The sequence below is a fragment of the Microchirus variegatus genome (genome assembly GCF_963457635.1).
Source record: "Microchirus variegatus genome assembly, chromosome: 11".
Lineage (NCBI taxonomy): Eukaryota > Metazoa > Chordata > Actinopteri > Pleuronectiformes > Soleidae > Microchirus > Microchirus variegatus.
In genome coordinates this window covers 2,453,089-2,474,693 of record NC_139812.1, presented here as the reverse complement: position 1 = coordinate 2,474,693, position 21,605 = coordinate 2,453,089, and the positions used below count along the sequence as shown (strand labels likewise).

At 41.3% G+C, this 21,605-nt stretch overlaps 1 protein-coding gene across 1 annotated transcript in view; it reads right to left on the bottom strand.

Moving 5' to 3' along the window:
* wdpcp (WD repeat containing planar cell polarity effector) overlaps positions 1-21,605 on the bottom strand; it is a gene marked incomplete at its 3' end in the record, with an annotated part of 94,650 nt that overhangs the window by 19,180 nt on the left and 53,865 nt on the right. Inside the window, exons 11-18 of the mRNA XM_083897992.1 lie at positions 20,788-21,391; positions 16,993-17,181; positions 16,176-16,299; positions 15,087-15,150; positions 9,171-9,270; positions 3,464-3,569; positions 690-781; positions 157-195 (exon numbers count right to left, since the gene is read on the bottom strand). Coding sequence (XP_083754118.1) covers positions 157-195; positions 690-781; positions 3,464-3,569; positions 9,171-9,270; positions 15,087-15,150; positions 16,176-16,299; positions 16,993-17,181; positions 20,788-21,391 — 1,318 coding nt within the window. The remainder of the gene's footprint in view (positions 1-156; positions 196-689; positions 782-3,463; positions 3,570-9,170; positions 9,271-15,086; positions 15,151-16,175; positions 16,300-16,992; positions 17,182-20,787; positions 21,392-21,605) is intronic.

Sequence of the window (21,605 nt, the reverse complement as noted above, 5' to 3'; positions counted from 1 at the left end):
GGCCTAGTTCAGCTTTTACTGTACAAACGGTACTGATATATTATCACCACTGAGTTTTGCCAAGCGCCGCCATTTCCTGACCTGTCTCGGAGATGGACAATATCTTTTACTAATAACGTGGCTGCTGTCTGGAAACTTTGTCAACCGGTGACTCACCTGCACTGAAGTTCACCAAGAAAATCAGGGCGATGGGAGCTGCAGGTCGGTTACAAATGTTTGAGACTTAGGCAAATCAGGAATAATGAATGTATTTGTAATGTATTTTACCTTTCTGTCCCTGACAGCAGCCGAGTCATCGGTGAAAACATCCATCAGGGGTTTCAACTGCAGCTTATTCAGTTAAATTAGTGTTGATATTAATTCAAAAAATCTGACATAGTCCTTCTTAGTCAATACTGTGTCTATTTGTTTCCTTAATTAAACACATTTTCATTTCAGGGCAGGTGTGATATAAACTAACTGGTGATTTTTGTCATAAATTTGGGTTGTTTTTAAGTTTAACATATTACAAAAAATCTGCAATGAAATTTTAGGTCAGAATTGTCATGTCCATGCTGGTACGCTATATAGTATTGAACCAATTAACACTGAGACAAAGCTTTCAGACATTCAGTGGAAGAATATTGAAGAACATAGAAGAACACGTGGTATTTTCACATATTATAAGCAAAGACGAGCATCACACAGACCTGTTTGTCTCAGTGTCCTGAACACGTCTGGGCCCACGGTCACGTGAAGGCGCTCCGTTTGTATTCTCCTTTGACGGGATCTTCCACTCACGCTTAAAAAAAAAAAAAAAAGAGTACTTTTATTTCATTGAAGATGTTATTAAACCAGCAATCGTTAATGTCTGCATATCATTATCAGTTAGTGAAGTTTGACAGAAAAAGGAACAAACTGACAGGTAAAATAAACTGAGTCTAATTTCAGTGGATCATTCTGCATGTATACATCTTATATATACTCGTATACATCACTAGTACGAATTGTGTGTATGCGCACTATGGATACCTCACCTTATAATGATTTGAGGTCAAATTGTTGTCTCTTTTCACCAGAAATCACATTTACATATTATATTTCTATACATTTAAACTTGAAATGTGATCACCATGGTAACCAGATTCCTAACTTCAGGTTAGACAAAGATCATGTTAAATCTAACAGCACACAGTCAGCGTGAACTTTTCCCTGAATTAACATCAGACTACATTCATTCATTCATTAATCATTTGTTAGTAGAGTTGACATATGACAAAGATAAAGACATTTTAAAACATGTGACAGGGTTGTATCATATTTCCGTCAAAACACATTTGGTGTTTCAAACTAGAGACGAGTGGAAAAGTATTATTCTCTGCCACATTAAAGACTTTAATGTACAAATACTGTACATGCCGCCCTCTGAACTGTCATCACCTTCACTCCTGGTGTGTTTAAACAAGTCAGACCACTGACTCATCTGACAGTGAGCATTTCCTCCTCTGTCTAGACAGGATCTGCCACTACAAACACAATGATTAGCTTATTTCATGTGATATATAAGGCTGATTTCTTGACATAAATTTGAATGTATATAGTCATTATAAATGTTATTATAAAATGCAAACTTCTGAGAATGATCTAGATTAAAAAAAACAACAAAAAACATGTCATCCTTCCTGCTCAAAAATCATAAACAACTTTAAATTGTCATTAATGTTAAAGATGGTCTCTGCTCAATGAAAGTAAACAATAGCCTCCACTCTCTTGACTCCACTGACAGTGGAGTTTGTGCTGAGCGGGAAAGGCCAACAGCCATCAAAGGAACGCTGGGATGTTTCCCAGATTCTCGTCTAGTTTCTCTCATTTCTCCGCGCACACAGAGCCGGATTTGGGGGGAATGTGGGAATCCGCGAGGAGCCCCCAAACTGTCATTGTGTTGGCCTCCCCCTCTCTCCCTGCTCTTTTCTCAGCGAGCCAAACGGGAGAACGCCCGCGCTATAATGCTTTCCCCTACTCCATCTCAGCTAAGCTGTCATTGGCTTCACATGAGAAACAATGAAACTTCATCAGAGACCAGATTATAAAAGAAAAAAACAGAGGGAGGGGTGTTCAATATAAAATTGTTCTAAAGGAATTTTGCAATAAAAAAAAAAGGCAGAGGCTTTTGTCACTTTCTCTCTGTGGCCATAATCTATAGGGAGGTGAGGGGATCTGCTGTCTTAGCCTGTGTCAGTGGTGCAGGGGAAGACCTGAGGTAGTACCAACAGGCTTTTGGCTGCCAAATCACCCTAACCCTCTTTACCACTCTTTCTTGTTCCTTTTACTGTTTTAAAAAGAGCTTAGGCCAGAGCATCTCTCTCTCTCTGGACCCAAGCTTGTTTAAATTGGCTGATAGGAAGGGATTTGGGATGGATGGAGGGGGCTTAGAGAAATGCAGAGTGGAGGAGTGGAGGTGCAGAGAGTCATCAGTGTTGCAGTCAAACAAGCATGAAAAGCCTATGAAGATGAGAAGAACAAGAGTGCTTTTTTTTTTTTTTTTTATCTAACGCACACAAGCCCCATAGAAATACTTCAGTATGTTAGTGGGAGAATGACAAGGACACACACACACACACACACACACACACACACACACACACACACACACACACACACACTCATCCTACAATAATAGAGACATGGAGGGCTATATTTGTGTGTATCTATTTGTGTGTGAGAGATAGGCCGGGACAAAGAGAGTGATGCTTTCAGTGTGTCTTTAGTCACAGTGTTTCAACACATCATTCTGGCAGAACACTTCATTAAAGTATCACAGTCAAACAGTGACTCTGTCGTGCGCCACCAGAGACTGAACCCTGGTGAAAATGGACTTCAGTGGCGTTTTTTTTTTTTTTTTTTTTTTAATGCGGCTCCAGCTTCAGCACTGGGAGCGCTGGAAGCATAAGAACCGGAACTGATGTGGCTTTGACATTTTAAACGATGCAGGGAGTGAAGGCTCTTACGCTGTCGATGGGTCATTTGGCCGCAGACGCTCTCATACAATTCATATACAGACAATGATGAACTGCAGCGGGAGAGGATATAAGAGACTGAAAATAAAAAGAAGTCAATCCTCTGCAGGACAGGAGGCCACATTTATACTGAGCTGACATATCATTTACTTTTGAATTATCTGTTATTTTATTAATTTTATGTTTTTTAATGAACAAAATCTTTAAAATAAATAAAAAAAAAAAAAAATTTGGGATCATAATAAATGGCCACATTAAAAGTGAAAGGGACAAGATACAAATTAAAAATCACTTACAGTTATTATTAGTGACATACAGTACGAGAATAAAATATTGATCTGTATCAGCTAAATAAGCTTTTTTCATGGCAGGTTTGAAATCACAGAGGGAAGAGAGAAACAGAATTGTCTAATAGTGATAGTGAAAACAGATATAAAAGGTAAACACACGCAGGTCATGTAACTCACTGTGTTGTAGATACGTCTGTGTACAAAGGTCCCACTGCACTTTGTTTCCCCTCTGTCCGTCTGTCGCTGAGGCTCGAACCACACACATCATTTCTGCCTCTGGGATCTGCTTTTACACACACACACACACACACACACATACAGTACAAGGGCAAATAGTTATTTAGGACACTGTGGAGTTGACAAGACAAAAGTTTATAACATGCCCTCTAAGCATGTGCGGTGACGGACTGGATGGCACAGTGAGAGCGGCCGTACAGGCCCGAGGTAACCAAGGTTAAGCATGCAAATCTCCATGGAAGCAAAACAGTGTAAAGAACAACAGGGGCCTTAACAAGTATGTTGCTTTCCAGCCCTGTACATGTCTTTGTGGACCAGTAAGAAAAAAGCCATCAGTGTTAATGGCAAAGGCAAAAACTTACAACAACTCTGAAGAAGTGGAGAACATTGGTTCTCTAATACAGCTGTGACCGTCTCCTGCCTCAAACCTCATGTGGAGGATGAGGTTTTATCATAAGGCTTATTTTTGATATCCGGTAAAGCTTGAAACTTTTGTTTTGTTTTATTTCATATTGAATGACTTTACTTTCATAGGTTATTACTATTTTGGTTACATAATTAGGAACAATAATAATAATACATGGCTCCACATGGTGACTTTGGAGTGAAATGTTTCATCTTTGACATTAAAAGGGGCCTGTCAGTTGATCAGTTGAAGCCTTATAATTCATTATCCTATCCCACATGGTTTGTATGTTTTTGCTCGCTGGACAATCCTCCTCCTGGACGAACACGTTCTTCCAGAAAAGCTTTTAAAGTGATATGAGAAGTCAAACACTAATGGAGGATGAGTCAACAAAGCCATCAACAGAGCTGAGGACGAGAGGAGAAACAAACGCTGCGTTTCTTCAACACTCAGCGCAGCTAACAGGCTTTTATCGTAACGCCTTAGAAAAGAGAGAGAGGGAGAATGAGGAGGTGGAGAAGTGGATCTTCAGATAAAGCTCTTGTCTCGTTGCCCACTGAAAGGCCCCACAGTCACATCATCCTTTGTGAGGGGGAGACGGAACGATCGGGAAAACCAACTTGGCTGTTCCTCTTGGCAAAAACGCTTCTCAAAAGAAAAAGAGATACAGAGGAAGAGGAGAAAGGGCCTTCCCTCGCACTTGTTCACCACTCTGCCTCTCACAAAGCCATATCTATCCAAATCAACACACTTGTCAGCCAGACAGCTACAAGCGATTTCCACTGCTGTTATAAAAGGACACATTTTTAAGCTGAAATGTGTGTTCCCTATATTGTAACTGTGTGTGTGTTTGAACATGCACCGGCAGAATCTCTGTTTATCGGGGCTTCACAATGGATTCCCATGAATATGAGGAGAAGAAGTACAAAGGCACACGAAGATGGCTCTGCCCAATCTGGTCCAAGCCCAAAATGTGATGCTGGGAAAAAAGAAACATGCACTCAAAGGAAACAAGTGATAAATAATTTAGACAATATCAGGAGATGTGCTTCTTATAACAATGTTTCTTCTTTCAAATGCAAATCAGCTGATTTCTATACACTTTTCTCAAATAGGTTGGGAAAAGCCTTTGATCCATTGTTTTAATCACTGTTGCCGATCATTTGAGAGGCACAGCTGGTTGGATCTCGAAAATTGAGAATGTGGAGATGATTTCTACGAGTTTGTTGCTTCTATCTTCTTCGTATCTAAATGCTACATCTAGTCACCAGTTTCCAGTGCATAACTCTCACAGTCGTAGGATCGGTGTGCTAGCGCTTTCATAGTGGGACAAGACAAGCAGTCAATTTAATTGTCGTAGTCAAGTTACAACCGTGGCACGAATGATTATGAATGGAAACGTGCGGTTAAGAGAGCAGCTGCACTGTCAGCTAATCTAGTCAGTGTGGTTAAATGAATATTATTATTGTTATTTAATTAGGTGATATAAGCAGTTTTACATAAGCGTGTAAACTAAATTATGTTTGGAAAAATGTAATATTTGAGTTGATTGTGCATGTGAACATTTGCACTATGAGGAACGGATACGACACAGGTCATTTTCTCTTTGACTGTGATGTGTTCAATGCTGTGGGGAAAACCTGCTTTGCACAGACTAAACAAGCTGCTTTCACATCTCTGTTTAACACGTGTTTATTACAAATGTTTGGTTCACACATGGAGTCACTGTGACCTGCCTCGCATGTCACACATCGCAAACACACACACACAGTGTGACTCGACTACTCTGAGACCACACACGTCACACAACTGGTTTTTCCGAGTGTGTTGAAAAATTGTGACTTCTTGGGAATAAATTGGCTAATCCTGCAGGTGAGTAGTTTCAGAAGCTGTAATCTGAGTCTGTACTGGATAATATTAAGAGGTGCAACATGCAATAAATGGGTTGGACAACATGCTAAGTAGCTCAGACAGTTCAACTGTAAATTATAGCAACAGCTGTCGCGTGTAACGTCCATGCCAGGGGCTATGTATGCAGGTGTGTGTGTGTGTGCACGTGTAAAGTGAGAAGTAAATCACTCATAATTTATAACCTGGCTTTTCTGCTATTATAATATGACAATATAACACACGCACACACACACTAGTTTAACCATGTGTGTCAACATCCACTATGTACAGTATGTGTGTTTCCTGGCAGCCATCACTCATAAAACATGCAAATACTTAGATTTGTGTGTGTGTGTGTGCGTGTGTATTTGTTAGCTTCCATTACTAGTTCCACACTTTTCTAGTTCCAAAAGTTTAGGGCCAAGATTTGAATTGTGGTTACCCTTAGGACACAGAGCATTTTTGCTGGTTTCTCCATTACTATGAAACAAACGGTAAATACAATAAACAGTATATACAGAGGCTATAAGAATGTGCAATACAGAGTGAAATGTAAAGTAAAAAAATATGAGCGAAATCTGGAAATATGTCACAGTTCAAAGTTCACTTGGCTTGTTTTTATGAACCAAAAGAAAAGAAGACAAAGAGAAAAAACAAACACATTTTAAAGCCCGAGTATGTGACCTATAAACACACACCCCCAGGATGTCCATATTAGGAGTTCTGTACGTGAGCAGGGTTAAGGTTAGGCATTAAGTGGTCATGATTAAGGTTAGGGATAATGCTGTTTAGGAAACTTTACGTTATTCAAATTCAAAGTCAGTGCAGTATCCTAAGAATCATAGCTGTGCAGAGCTGTGTGTGCATGATTTAGGTGAGTTTAAAGACTGTGTATAGAATTCCACAAACCAATCCATAAAACAAAAACAAGCAATCAAATATATATCACAAAAATAGTTGTATTGTATGGTGAATTCATCACCTTCCACACCAAAGAGCTAAATATCAGCACCGTCTCACTAATGCACTGTTGTAGGCTTGTTAGTTAAGGGCATTGGGCCATAAGAAAATCATAAATGGTGACTTGTGCTCTCACCTTTGTAAAAAATGTGAAGGATGATTTCTGTTTGAAAATAGCTGGCAATATCAACCAAGAGATAGAACCCATAAATGCTACAAAAAGTCCCACATTTCTTCCTCTCCTCTTCTTTATTCCTATTTCCATTAACACTCGTTCGTCCGTCCTCCATCTTTCTCCACACTGCCGTTGTCCAAGGATAGTTCACGCTGCAGGTGATGGAGGTAAATCATCGAGGACATAATTAAGAGGCTTATGAGGGGGAGTGTCGTGTTGGGCATTAGAAAATAATATTGCATGCAAACAGGCCTCACAGTTACACAAATGCTCATTTTCATTCACTCTCTAACACACAAGACACTCAGCCTCAGGGGTTTGACCTTATACAGTAGAGTTAAATAGCTCTCTTGTCTCGTGTGGTTACACACACACACACGCACACGCACGCGCACACACACATGCACGCGCAAGCGCAGTTCCTCTCAAATTTGATCACCCGTTCCACTTAAAGAGATAGTTTTTTGAAGTGTGTTTTCTATGAGGTTTGATACATTATCAAATGACAGGGACAGAAGTAAAAGCCAATATATTCCCTTAACACAAGGTTTATCTCACATAATCAGCATCTGCAGAAATTGAAATTGAAATTGAACTTTTGTAAACCACTCACTCTGCGGCACCAAAGGTCAAGACCAAAGCTTGCAGGGGAAAAAGAGCAGATGCTGGTCTACTGCTGCCTCTTTGGTTAAGTTTGTATTACATTTGAATTTGAAATTACAGATAAGCAATGGATTAACAACTCCTCATTCAGTGCGTTTACCTGCATGTTAAAAGTCAATTATTTGGTTTTCTTAATGTCATGTAAACACGTTAGTCCGACTAAAATCGAGGTAGTCTTCGTCGGACTAACATACCTGGATAATGTGATTCATACTATGATTAATCCTGCATGCATCTTTGACCTGGAAGTAGAAGGAGACGACGTATAAACTGCAGTGACAACACAGCTGCTGCTCTCTTTCTTCTGTCGTTACACTCTTAGAAATAAGGGTTCCAAAAGGGTTCTTTTACACGGGCTGAGGTTCTCGCTGGAAACATTTGCTTCTGAAAAGGGTTCTTGGTAACACTAATGGTTCCAGTAAGAACCATTTCGACACAGAGAACCCTTTAAAACCCCTTTCCCTGAATAAAGGGTTTTGAAAGGATTCTTGGTAACACTAAGGGTTCCAGGTGGAACCTTTATAAAAAAGGGTTCTCCTATGAGGACAAGACGAAGAACCTTATATGGTTCTACTTAGCACTTTCTAAGAGTGTACCTGGCCTCCCTCGTTCACTTTCTCTACCCCCTTTGTCTCTTCCTTTCACCCCAACCGGTCGAGACAGATGGCCACACAAAAGTCTGGCTCTGTCAGAGATTTCTTCCTTTTCAAAGGGAGGAGGGAGTTTTCTTTCTACAATGATGCCTCAAGTTTGCTCATTCTGTGAACTATTGGGTTTCTCTTCTCTCTATAATGTTGTAGAGGTTTCTGCCTGTCTATGTACAAAGCCTTTAAGATAATGTATGTTGTGATTTGGCGCTATACAAGTAAAACTGAATGAGCATGTCCGTAGAAATGCCAGTGGGTGTGGCAGCGCATTCTGCAAAGTCTGCGCCGATAATTTGATGATAGATTTACCACATACTCCATACTACAACACTTAAAAAACCCTGAACTATCCCTTTAAAGATTATGTGAAGGGTTGCATATGTGTATTTGTGTGTGTGTATTTGTGTGTGTGTGTGTAATGAAATGAGGAACTCGGCCTGATCCCCTCTGGTATGTGCTTTCAGGAATGTTTGTCAAAGGGCAGCAGCACAGCCTGAAGTCACAACAAAAAACTGGGCCTTCGCTGGTTTCCCTCTCCCTCACCGGATCCTCGGACAACTTCAAGAACTATCACGTGCTTATACATCTTTGGGCAACATCTTCGTCGACATTAAAAAAACATTCACGATATTACAAATATAATCAAGAGTCGCGTGTGTATCTCAGATGAGATTGTGCAGGTTTAACTCTCACACATAATCTGCTTTAAGTCTCCTTGGTTCTATTACAGGTGGGTGAGGACTGAGAAAACGCCTGGTGTTAGAGGTCAGTAAAAATGCGCCAGTCTGGGTGAGTTACTGAGGTTATCAAGTATCCACCTCTCCTTTCAAATGTGAGAAATGAGAAAAAAGAGAAATGTTTGACGTTTGGTGTGTGTTACATTGGACATTATGATTATTTTCTTACCGTTGCCTGCGATGGCCTGAGCCTCCATTTCATTAGCTTTCCTTTTGGCCACATCCGCGAGCACCACCTCGCCCTTATCACTGGCAACATAATGGAGGTCCTTTGAAGGTAATGCAAGAAAGAAAGAAACGTGAACGTTAATCTAAAATGAATCTAAGCTCCAATCACAATAGGGTTTTTTTTTTTCTCCGTTTTTTTGGAGGGGTGGGTGAAGGAAGAAACAGATGAAATAACACGGGGGGAAAAAAACGAGTTGTCGTTTGAAGCCCAACATCTGAAAGAGCAGCAGTTGGATGAAATGCCGGTTCCTCAAAAAAACTTTGAAATCAGCCTGCTTGTAACCCCCCAACCCCCTTTACACACACACACACACACACACACATACAGACACACACACACGTCTCCGTGGTTTTGAACTAGAGAGGATGTTATCTGTCACATTTCAAAAGTGGGAGAGAAGGCGAGGGACTGTTCACCTTTCAGAAATGCTGCTATTCTCTCTTTACACAGAAACATATCCAGCCGAGCATATTACTATATCAGCCTGGGACAATATTGGAAACAGCATGTATCCTCTCCGTTTGAGTCTCATACTGCCGTTCTGATGCTAAACGATGTCTGAGTGTGGCTGATTTACTGTTCATTTATAAAAGTCACTGTGGCCGTCAACTGTCCCCGTTTATGATTATCTAGGCTCCTACCAACAGAAATTAATCCATTTAAATACCTATCATCATACAAACTATTTCTATTCACAAACAATATCTCTGTGAGAGACATGCACTGATTTGTCTGTGTTCAGAGTATAAGACAAAAGTACTTCATGTTTGATTGTGCTGTTGTTATAATATAAGACACAAGGACATAGAGAAAATGTTCACAGCTCAAAAAAACATTTAACTTTTATCTTAATTGTTAAAACTAAAGAATCTGAGGAGCCGCAAAGAAAATAAGGAAATGTTGGGATTTCTTTTTATCTCATATAAACAGCTGAGACTGTACACGGCATGTAAGTGTCCCATGATGGCGTTCATAATTCAGAGATCTAATGTTAAAAGTAACATAAATGAATAAGAAAAATGATATACTATAAATCATGTGTGGATTTGGAGAAGAAAGTGAGTATTATTCTTTTTGAAGAAAGTTTTCATGTTAAATTTCAAGAAACAAAGTCTGTTCTCACAAAAAAATATTAAATGATGTTTTGTTTGACATTGATGTGGTATCCCTGACCACTGACCACAGACTGGGATAACAGCTGCTCCAGTGAAGCCCATCAGCAGTAGACTCTCTGTGTGACTGTAGGCTATAAAAGACAGTAATGAACGTACAAAATACACACGGATAAATAAAAGAGAGAACAATTTGAATGATATGTCCTAACACACTGACTAAATGATCAAACATTCAACCTCTTAACCTGACTGAATGAATCAAACCCTCATCCTGGCACCCAACGAGGGGCTACTCATGGTCGCGGGGTTTCCTCGAGCTGAGTGCAGGGCCTCAGGGCCCATCAAAGGCTTCAGCGTGTTAAGGAAAGTCTTCCGCCTCAGCGACATCACAGGACATCAGTGCCGTAAGTCAGGGCTTGCCACGGATAACCCTCAGCTGGCTAAAGCCAGCCCCCAGCTGAGCCTGCACCCGGCCTTAATACCCCCATATTGTAACCCAGCTTTTGTACCCCCAGAGGAAAAAAAAAAAAGAGGAGGATGCTGGTTTCCAAAAGAGGTGGGGAGCAAAGAGGGATTGAAGCAGAGAGAGGGGGGAGTAAAAAAAAAAGAATGAGAGAGAGTGAGGTGCTGAAATTGGAGAGAATGAATGGGAACAGATTGGGTAATTATAGTGCAGTGCCTGCCCTCTGTGGCGAGGAGTTAGCAGGAAATGTGAAAATGGCCGACAACAAAATGGCCTCAAAAGAAGCTAAATCGGCTCTCAAGACTGAGGCGGCTAATTCACTGCGAGCGAGGACATGGCCCCTCAATTAGATATGAGTGAGGGGCCTAATTGATAACAAACTGAGCAGCAGAAGATTAAACAGGCGAGGAGGAGATGAGGGAGTATCGTGAAATGATATGAGCGAGAGAAACGATGAAGAAGACGAGAGAGAAGACGGCAAAATTCAAAACGAGCGAGAGAATATATGACAGACAGAAGAGAACAATGTGAGCATTTGCTGCTGGGGCGTTTTATTGCAGCTTAACTCTCCATAATACTGTGAATCTGGATGGAGAGAGAGACCCAGAGTTAGGGAATAAACGAATGAACAAATGTGAAATGAGAGAGAAAGAGACAACTGCAAAGAAAAGAGAGCAAGAGAGAGAGAGAGGAGTATCAGCTCAACTAAGAAGGGATAACAATAATACTGCATATAAAACCATCAGATATTACACCTCTTATTCCCCAACGCTCAAACGCGACACTAATCTTATTTATATAAGAGCTTTAGGGGTTGCAGCGCGCCAGCTAACCACACTGATAAAGAGGACCGTTTTAGTGGACCATTTTTAGGGAGTAGAGCGCAGGAGGGGGAACGCGGTGGACGCTATGAGACCCAATATTGACCCATATTTGGTTTACCTCCAAATAAATGAGGGATTAGGTTAACTGGCTCATGTCCGTGTGTTGACAGTCTGTAAGTTATTGTCAAACAGGATCAATGGAAAGCATGGACCTCAACACACAGTGTAGTCGACTCTTTGTTTGCACAAAAAATGAATAATAGAAGAGAAGCTCGGTGTCGTGTGAGAAACAGAATACAGATACAAAACTCTGTGATATCTGATTATAAGTTCTTAAATTATTTTTTTTAAATGAAAATACTTCCTTTTTCGATGAGGTTTAACATTATTAAGATGAGTGATTTGTGATGGGGTTGCAGATCTTCTCTTTTAGATCAAGTAACAAGTAACTTTTTTTTTCACAGATGGAAAATAGTATTTGTATGATGCACCTCTTTGTTTTATACAAGACTAATGTTTTACTGTCCTGTATTACAAAAGTCTGAACATGTCAACAGATAATATGATCATTTTACCCACGTCTTATGTCTTTTCATTTATTTTTCGTTGTTTTTGTAGATGTGTGAGCTTTTATTAACTGTTCTTTACAGCACTTTGGTCAACTGGGGTTGTTTTAAAGTGCTTTATAAATAAAGTTACGTTTAACACCCACCAATACACTGACAAATCAAACGTGAATGCAAACATGAAAATATAAATTCAGTAGAATCAACATGATCATCTGCACATCTGCTGATCTCACACACACACACACACACACACACTTATTTCCTCACACACCTATTATCTGGCAGCCTTGCCTTGTGACTAAAACTTCTATCAGACAGGTGTTAAGGACTTAATACTTTAATAATGCTAATTACTCATCTGAATAACAACAATTAGCTTATTCTTAAAGATGTGTGCGATATATATTCTCCTCCTCCTCCTCCAGGGCGGCAAAGCCCTGTGTCAGATAGAGGATGAAGATTGAACCCAATATACGCTGCCGCTCTCCTTAATGCTCGCATATCTAACAAGACACGGTTACGAGCTCTCAGCGGGGAACAAAAGAGCAGGCATCAGATTCAGCGATCACACAATTTGATTTAATTAACAAGCTTCATCAAGAGCTACAGAACCACGAAGAAGAAGAAGCGGAGAGAGAAAAAGAGGAGGAGGCGGGGGCTGAAGAAAAAAAACTTGTCTTCAGGATCGACTTGGCTGACGAATGACCTAATTGGTTACATTATCAACTCATTATCAGAGGCTAATTAAGGGAGCTACAGAAGAGCGTCAATTATGACAAATAAAATGCAAACGACTCACTACAGCCCCCCCCCCCCCCCCACAACTACTACCAACTCTACATACCCCCCACCTCCACCAAAACACCCCCTGCCAACATGTCCTCCTCCCCCTCAATTTAGCCCAACACTGAAGTGTTTCATTTTGACAAAAGGTTTCTTTTTTTTTAGTGGGGGGGGGAGAAGCTGAAGGGACTCTATTGTTAGCAGGGAAACAATAAGACTGGGGGGTGGGGGGCATGGTAGAGGGGGGTATATCATGCTGGGTATTTTTAGAGGAGGTGACGGTCTGCATGTTATCTATTTGTGTGCCTGCATTTTACCGAGTCAGCGGCGCGTTATTGAGTTCTGTGGGCAAGTATTGGAAGTTCTGAAGAGTTTGGTGCGGGAGGGGGTTGCCCTCATTAACCCCCTCCACCTCGAAGTCAATCAGGCGACCAGCAGGTTAAAGCAACAACACAACCTAATTAGAGTCAGGGACAGAGCGAGGGGTGAAATGTCAACATCCTCTTTTTCTCCGCTCTTTTCTCTTTTTTTTTAAATGATGGCTCGTTGCTCTCTTGGTCACTGGAGTAAATAAAAGTGCTCGTCAGTGAATTAAAGTTGTTACAGATTCGCAGTGATGTGTTTTTGCAATTAGCTGTTGAGTTTATTGCTAATTCTTTTAGAATTGGGGTTACTTTGTATTGTCAATTAGCTTGATTTGAGCAAGAGTATAAATGCTGGTATTAAATTGCACGTTTTTATTCATCACACAGATTAGTAGTCATGATTTTAACTTGTGATGACATCAAGTTAATTCACTGTCAATAATATATATATATCTATATATTCACAATACAAAACAGATGCCAAATGCGCTGTGTCAACACTACACGGGTGATTTAGAAATATCTACTGACTGCTATGTGCAGAATTAAAGCCACAAACGAAAAACACACACAACTGAACAACTGAAACAAATGAGTGTGGGGAGGTTGTGTGAAGAACTGAACAGCAACACCACGTCATACTTTATAGTTCATGTCAAATTATAGCTTTTAGTTTAGTTCATGGTTCAAAAAAATGTGGCTTCTAGTGTAAATCATGTACTGCTGATTAAGCAGGTGGGAATGAAAATATCATAGGTTTTACTTAATGTGTGATGATTCTGCACTTCACTATTACACAGAATAATTGTTTTGTGTGTTTGGTCTGTCATCTTATTGGGTTTTCCTCACAGCAGTTGGTAATAATGTGATGAATCTCCAAAAGGCCCAAATAAATCTATTACTACAATCATTACTGCAGCTTTTCCTTTTTCGATGGACCAAACTACTTTCACTGCCTCCTCACACTTGCTTCACACTTGCAGGATTCTTGTGATGAGAGTAAATACATTTTTCAATGCAGCATTTACATTTAATTATTTGCAAATACCATTCAGGCTTTCTTTATGTCTTCATTTTTTTCTATTGGCCTGCAAAATGACTACTGGATTCTTTTCTCTCAAATTTTCTCTCTTTTTTTGCATTTGTCATATAGCATTCCAGCTCCACCACTACCTCCCCCCTCCCTCCCTCACTCCCTCCCTCCCCACCTTTCCTTTGCGCTCTTTCAAGGTCCACAGGCTCGACTCCACCTTTTCAATTTGGCTTCCCAGCAGCAGTACTTAGTGGGGAGGGAAGCAGTGCTATCAATGTGATTGAAGGACCAAGAGTGTGAATGCGTGTGTGTGTGTGTGTGTGTGTGAGGTGGGGGGGGGGGGGGGGGGGGGATCCTGTATTAATGTCGCATGGAGCAAAAAGGGGGCCCCGTGAAAAAGGAGGTCAATAACATAGAAGAGCATTTCAGAGTGGAGTGGAAGAGGCAGAGCAAGTTACACGGAGGATGAGGAGAGAGTAAAAGGAGGTGAGACCACAGAGGTTGTGAAAAGTTAGGGGCCCATACTGTGATCACAACTGCTCACTGCACACACACACACACACACCTTTTTGAAAGACCTTCTTTATGTCTCTTTCTAACTTTTGAACCTCTTCTGGATCACATTAAGGGGTTGTTGTAAATTCACAAATAAAAAACATGTAATGTCGACGGCTCTTCATTAATTTTTTTAATTTTTCACTCACCATGAACAAATCTCTGGCCTCCAAATCCACAGCGAGGAGGAAGGCCTTTTCAAAGCGCTGGTGTCTGCGGACAGAGAGGAGATCACAGGTACACATTTCTGCCATTGGTCTGTATTCACACACTACACACACTACACACACACTCTACACACACACACACACACACACACACACATACACACACACACACACACACACACACACAATACACCTCTGTTGCGAGAACTCTCCCTATTACCCAGAATTAAAGCTTAAAAAAAAGGAGAGAAAAAGATTGAAGTGTATATCTCCCAAAACAAAACACCTCAACTTTCCCTGTGTGGAGCCATGAAACATGAAACAGACAAACACAACCACAAGAGGAGTGTGTGTGTGTGTGTGTGTGTGTGTGTGTGTGTGTGTGTGTGTGTTTGGGGGGGTGTCAGTCATTGGATGTTAATGGTGAGAAAAAGAATGCAGGTAGATGATAAGAGAGAAAAGAAGGATAGATGCCAAACTCGCTCCAGCTCTGCTAGAGAGAGAGAGAAAGAGAGAAAAAAGGAGAAAGGAAACAGGAGGTAACAGCAGGATGGAGAGCAGTAAGCAGCAGTGTGTGAGAACAACAGGGTCTATTTCAGTCAAACAGTCATTTCAAAAGGCTCTCAAGGCAGAAGGGAAAATGAAACAACAGTCTAAACAGGTGCATGTGCGACGCTTTGCCTTCTGAATGACTCAAAGCTGAATTAGCGTGTGTGATGAAATTCAAAGGCCTTTTCCTTTTTTTAGAATTTCTAAAAGAGCAAATAAGAATGAAAATATCTCTACAATGGATGCCACTTTCTGAAAGACAGTATTTCATATTCTGATTTGGCACCGTGTTGATGAATGGAACTAAATGTTCATGTGCAACCTTGAAATAAAAATGTGTGGATATAGCTTTACATGACCAAAGGGGAAAATATATATATGTATATATATATGTTCTGCTGTTTGTCATGTTAGATTATTTAAATGCAACCTAATAAAGGGACCCATCGCATGTTTTCAAATTCCACCAGCTGACCTCGACCTGTGACCCTCCAGGCAACTGTGCAGAGTGGGTGGTGTTACCTGAGAAGGTGGTGAAAAAAGCGGCGGGCGTATGCACTGATTGGCTCCCTGTACTCCAGTATCACCGTATCAGAGAGAGGAGCAGGCGGAGAATAAAACACACCCAGAGCTGCTTCTAGTTGGGCTACAGACAGAACATAAACACACACACACATGATAAATGTCATTAAAATCAAAGTTCAGTGGGTATACCTAGACTTTGAACAGGAGTGAATTTGCTAAATTGGTGATTTACACAAGGTCCCAAATTGTAAAAAAGTATGGTTTGGTAAAAACAATCATGGCTAGCAACTATGTTAAAAGCCGGAGGATGAATGCATGCTTTAGTATTGAGTTGGAAATTATGCAGAAATCTGCATTGCTAAAAATAGGCAGACAAACTTGAGTTCCCCTTAATCAGAGCTAATAAAGACCTGCATACATTGCAGTCATTTGATTCAAACACATTCCCATTGATAATACAAATAATATTAACTCAAAATTACATGGGGGTTTCTACTTCAGTTTATTTTATATTAATAATATATTTTTTTTAAATTGCCAAAGTTAGCCAACAGGGAGCATCTTCATCTGTAGTCCTCAGGCAGGCTGATTAAATTACAAAAATACACATTAAAACACATTACTAAAGAATCAATACAAATAAATCAATCAATACAACACATCAGTGGATTGACATAAATAGTCATGTGAGCAGCAAAGCTCACAAAACTGTAAAGCATGAAGCTCGTAAGGTCATTTCTCTGTGATAAACAGTGATAAATCTTCCAGATCTTCCAGACACATAGCCGTTTGGGTGTTTCAACCACAGACCCACCCTCTCTCTCTGCGTTCAGCTCCAGCCTCAGCAGGTAGTTGGTGATGGAGCTCAGGCCTCTGTGGCATTCGTCTCCCATGATGCTCCAGTCCATGGACTCCAGGATGCCCAGAGCCTCTCTGACCTGTCCGCAGAGCAGTCGCTGCTGCAGCAGCTCCCCAGGTCCCATCTGACCTCCCGTCAGAGCTCCTGTCACAGATATTCATGTTATTAAACTTTTACTGCAAATATGAATCCCAACACCATTTGTCTTTATCACTAAATTAATACATTTCCAATGCTTACCAATAATAGATCAAATAGAACATTTGCATTTCAATTAAAAGGTGCCATATGTAAGAATGTGTCCAACAACGGTTACTACATTCAAATTCAAAATACAGAGGTCTTTTCATTTTCTGACGTAACTGGCAACCCGTGGTTGCTCAGCAGCTGAGACTCTACTGACTGCAATGATTGGTAGACAGCGGTAGGTGGCGCCACATGCCAAAACATGATTTCAGAACATAAACATGATTTGCAGTCTGCAAAATATTTTTTTAATGTTAATGTTTTGGCTGAACTGTTGTTGTTGGTGAGTTCAGTTTGTTATATGAACATTATTCTCTGTGACATATTAGGAGGATGTTATGGCCAATTGGCCTACTAAACCGAGTGTGTGTGTGTGTGTGTGTGTGTGTGTGGCACACTACTAAATAATGAACGGGCCAGATTTTGTAACCCTCCTGGCAGTAGAGGTGTCTCCTTGTGTGTGTGTAAAAGGGCAAAGGTGTTTGTGACTTTATAAAAGTACAAATACAGGTGGTAATGGAGCGGAAAACTAGGCCTGGTGTCAGTACGATAGCACTGCTGATGTAAATGTGATGCGAGCTAAAAAAAAAAAAACACATGGAATAGAGATGCGTGTTGGAATAAACTACAAACATCTTTAAATTTTGAGACTGCCATATGGTGACATTTTATATAAAACATGAATGCTACTCACGTTCTACTCTATACATTTTGACTTAACTAGTGGCACTAGTGGTTAGCTGATCCAGGCTGCAGGTCCAGAGTAACCACAGACTCTTATTTAATTAATTGAAAAGTTACATCTCTCTCTGTGTGTGCATGTGTGTGTGTGCGCATGCATGTACTAGCAATTAAAATGACAAGCTGGCAATTAGCAAACCCCAAAATCCCTTAAGAGTGGGCTAATGTGGCTAATACATCAGCTGAGCGTAGTGCGGCATGTGTGTGTGTGTGTGTGTCTGAGAGAGAGAGAGAGAGAGAGAGAGCGAGAGAGAGACAAAGACGGACAGTTCTCTCACAGCTGTCCACACTATTCCCCAACTCCTCTCAGCATCACTGTGTCAGACACAAAACAATCACTGGCAGGACAAATCAGAAACAAACAGACAACAGAGACCAACATAGAGCACAAGCACAAGTATATTAAGAAAATATTAAATAATCAGTAATAATCGTCGTAATACTGTGGACTATCATTCACTAAATCTTTTTTTCCAGTCAAAAGACGCCTGCTCTGATCAGCGGTCATGTAAACATGACACCTCCTTTCATCTTCCACTACGTGACATCAGAATGCACAGAGTGTCGGCTAGCATCTGAAATCATTCAAGTATGACCGTGACACCACGGTACCGTCTTCTGTTGTGTGATGCATTTCTGCTCCACAGTCTTGAATCACCACTGAATAGGCAAACTTAATTACTTAGTACCTAGTACCTAGTATTAGTATTTCTCTAAATTTCCACCTCAACCAAAATGAGTCTTAGTCTTGTCTGTGCAGCACATGGACTGATTTGCCCCTCCACAGTCTGTACCAGTGCAGGTCCAGCCGCGGCCAATGTGTGCCCAGATGAGATAACTCTGCAGGCGGGGAGGGGTGTGGGTGTGGGTGTGGGGAGCGGTGAAAAAAACTTGGCGCTTGACCAAGCCTTTCTTCCTTGCTGCTTCCTGACTCACTCCTTTTGTCATGTACTGTAGGCCTTATGAAACAAGTCAATACAGAGAATGAAGCACAGGCAAACAAATAAGTGTGTGCATGCGTGTGTGTGTGTGTGTGTGTGTGTGTATAGCACAGAAATAGAAGAATACGCACACACACACGCGTGTGTGTGGGGAGGGGGGAGAGAATTATCATGGAGGAAAAGACGTGCAGTGACTTTCTTCATCAAAACCTTGGCAGACGATCAGAGAAGAGGAAGCTATTGTTGGAAAACAACCCATCCTCCTTTATCTGTGCACACACAAACACAGTCGTATGCACACACTAAGTTGAACGCCTCCCTCCACCCCCTCACTCCTGTTTCCAAACTTCAGCAGAGACCTGCGTGCCACTGTCACATCTTCTTTCCAAAGTCACACTTAAAGTGTGTGTGTTTGTGTGTTAGAGAAGTGCGCGTGAACATTTTTTGATTGGCAAACTTTATCTGGGGGCCCCCGAGGGACTGCGCAGCCACTGTAAACGATTTATCGGAAAAATTCATCCCAGAATGCACCTGGGGGGCTCGCGCCCTAGGGCAATTATTGAATGACCTCTGAGAGCATGACTCCTGCCAACCTCCCAGCCGTCGACAAATTAACTTCCCTCAGTGGAGAGAGGTATGAGGACGACCTGCTCAGCAGCCGTATTTACACAGCGGAGCTCAGATACAGTCAGTACGTTTCAGTACGTGCACAGTTATGTCGCGCAATAACATTGTTTAACGGAGATACTTTCCTCGTCTGGTTGGTTGCTTTGTTTGCCTTTTTCTCTACGGAGCTCCCCCTACATATTTTTACAACACGATCATAAACATCCATCCATCGTCCAGCTTTTTATCCTCACCCTCTCCTGGCCTATGTGTATTTGTTTTCAACGGAGTCAGTGAACACAAGTGGTGGAGCCATGTCCATGCCGGTAGACATCCATTTTGCATGCTTGTGTTTTTTTTCAATTCTCACCAGTCAAACAACCTGGTCCAATGCTAACTCTTATGGTCAGACAGTCATTTTTTTGTCTTCCTCGCTTCCTCTGGCAACAGCTTTTTCTGATCCTTTTTTGCTTCTGTTCTTATTGTGTTTCTCACAAGACCGGCCCTGATCTTGCAAGGCTGGTTTTTCCACGACTAGACAGTACCATCACAATGAGTCCAAAGCTATTAAATGAATGTAAAAATGTTGCATAGTACCTGCTTTAAGCTACAGTAGGTGGCTTTCAGCATGAGGAAGTTTCTGCCTTATTTGGTTGTGAGTTGTTTGTATGTTGAGTGCCATTTATTACCATTCATGAACGGGCATAGCATAAAGTCTGTCTCATTATTGTCAGTGCAGCAAATCTACCAGTCTGGATTTCACTAAGTTTTATGTCGTTATATATTTATTTCCACATCAAAGTCAAGGGTAAGAGCTGTGGAGCCTGCTTAGAGCAACCAATCTTATTACTTGGTACAGTTTCAATTGGAGAAACTTTCAGAACATTTCAGAGTAAAAGCAGTGTTTCTGATACCTTTATCACAATTGCCTAAGTGATCAAGTATGTGAAGCGAGATCAAGAAAACTGAACAAATAACAAGGCTTATGTGCACGGTCTCATATTGTACAGTCCTGGCAATTAATTGAGGAGAGGCGTATCAAAAACCACACTATATTTTGAAGCAGCAACTCCACTGCAGGCAGACGTACTCCCAACATTTTTGTTTGTGTCAATAAATGTGTACAAATTATATAGGCTCAGATTACACTATAACGGAATTCATTTAGTTTAATTTTAAAAAAAATGTAAAATTAAATGTCTCTTGATGTACCTACCTAGTCTGAATCTCAAGACAGCTAGTGGTCCTCCATGAAAAGCCAGCATCAGCATATCTGTCCCCTCTGCACCTCCTTCCAGGCCGGTCGCCCACTGTAGTCCTTGCAGGCCTCCTGAGTAACGCAGGTGCTGAGCGAGTCTCAGTGTGTCGGTTGAAGCTACCTCTTCTGCTACCAGTGCCATGTTCAAAGGTGCCAAGCCCGCATCAAAGCACATCAGCTCTCCCTGCCCTCCCCCTACCATGGCCACAGCCCCGGCAGGGTGCCAGGCAAGGAGGTTTGGTGGCACTGGGCAGGAGGCCAGGACACTGACCCCTCGTCGCTGGTCATACAGAACCAAGGAGGAGTCACTTAAGCCCAGGAGGAGCATGGTTTCAGAGGGGTGACGTGTGCAGGTAATGGGCGGTGCTGGGAGTGGTATGCGGGTGACAGACACGCGGTGCAGGCGCCCTCGCGCACATTCATACACACAGTTGTCAGCCGATGATCCTTCTCCGGGTCCTGGGGGTCTTGCTGGTAGCTCCAGTGTTAGCAGCTGGTAGGGTTGAAGTAAGCTGAAACGGCAGTCCAGAGGGTGGCCTTCTGTCCGGACAGAGCTAAGAACCTAAAACAGAGAGTAAACAGACGATGTACTTTTGTTACAGTTTGATTTTGTGATTTTCTTTTCCTCCTTAAACCAAAACTAAATGATACATTTCTTGAGACAATAACCAACAAGACATATTTCCAAAATAAATGCTTATCACATGTCAGTCAGTCCTACATTTATTTATGTTTTAGGTCAACTGCTTCACTTAGCTGCTCCTGCTCATGAAATA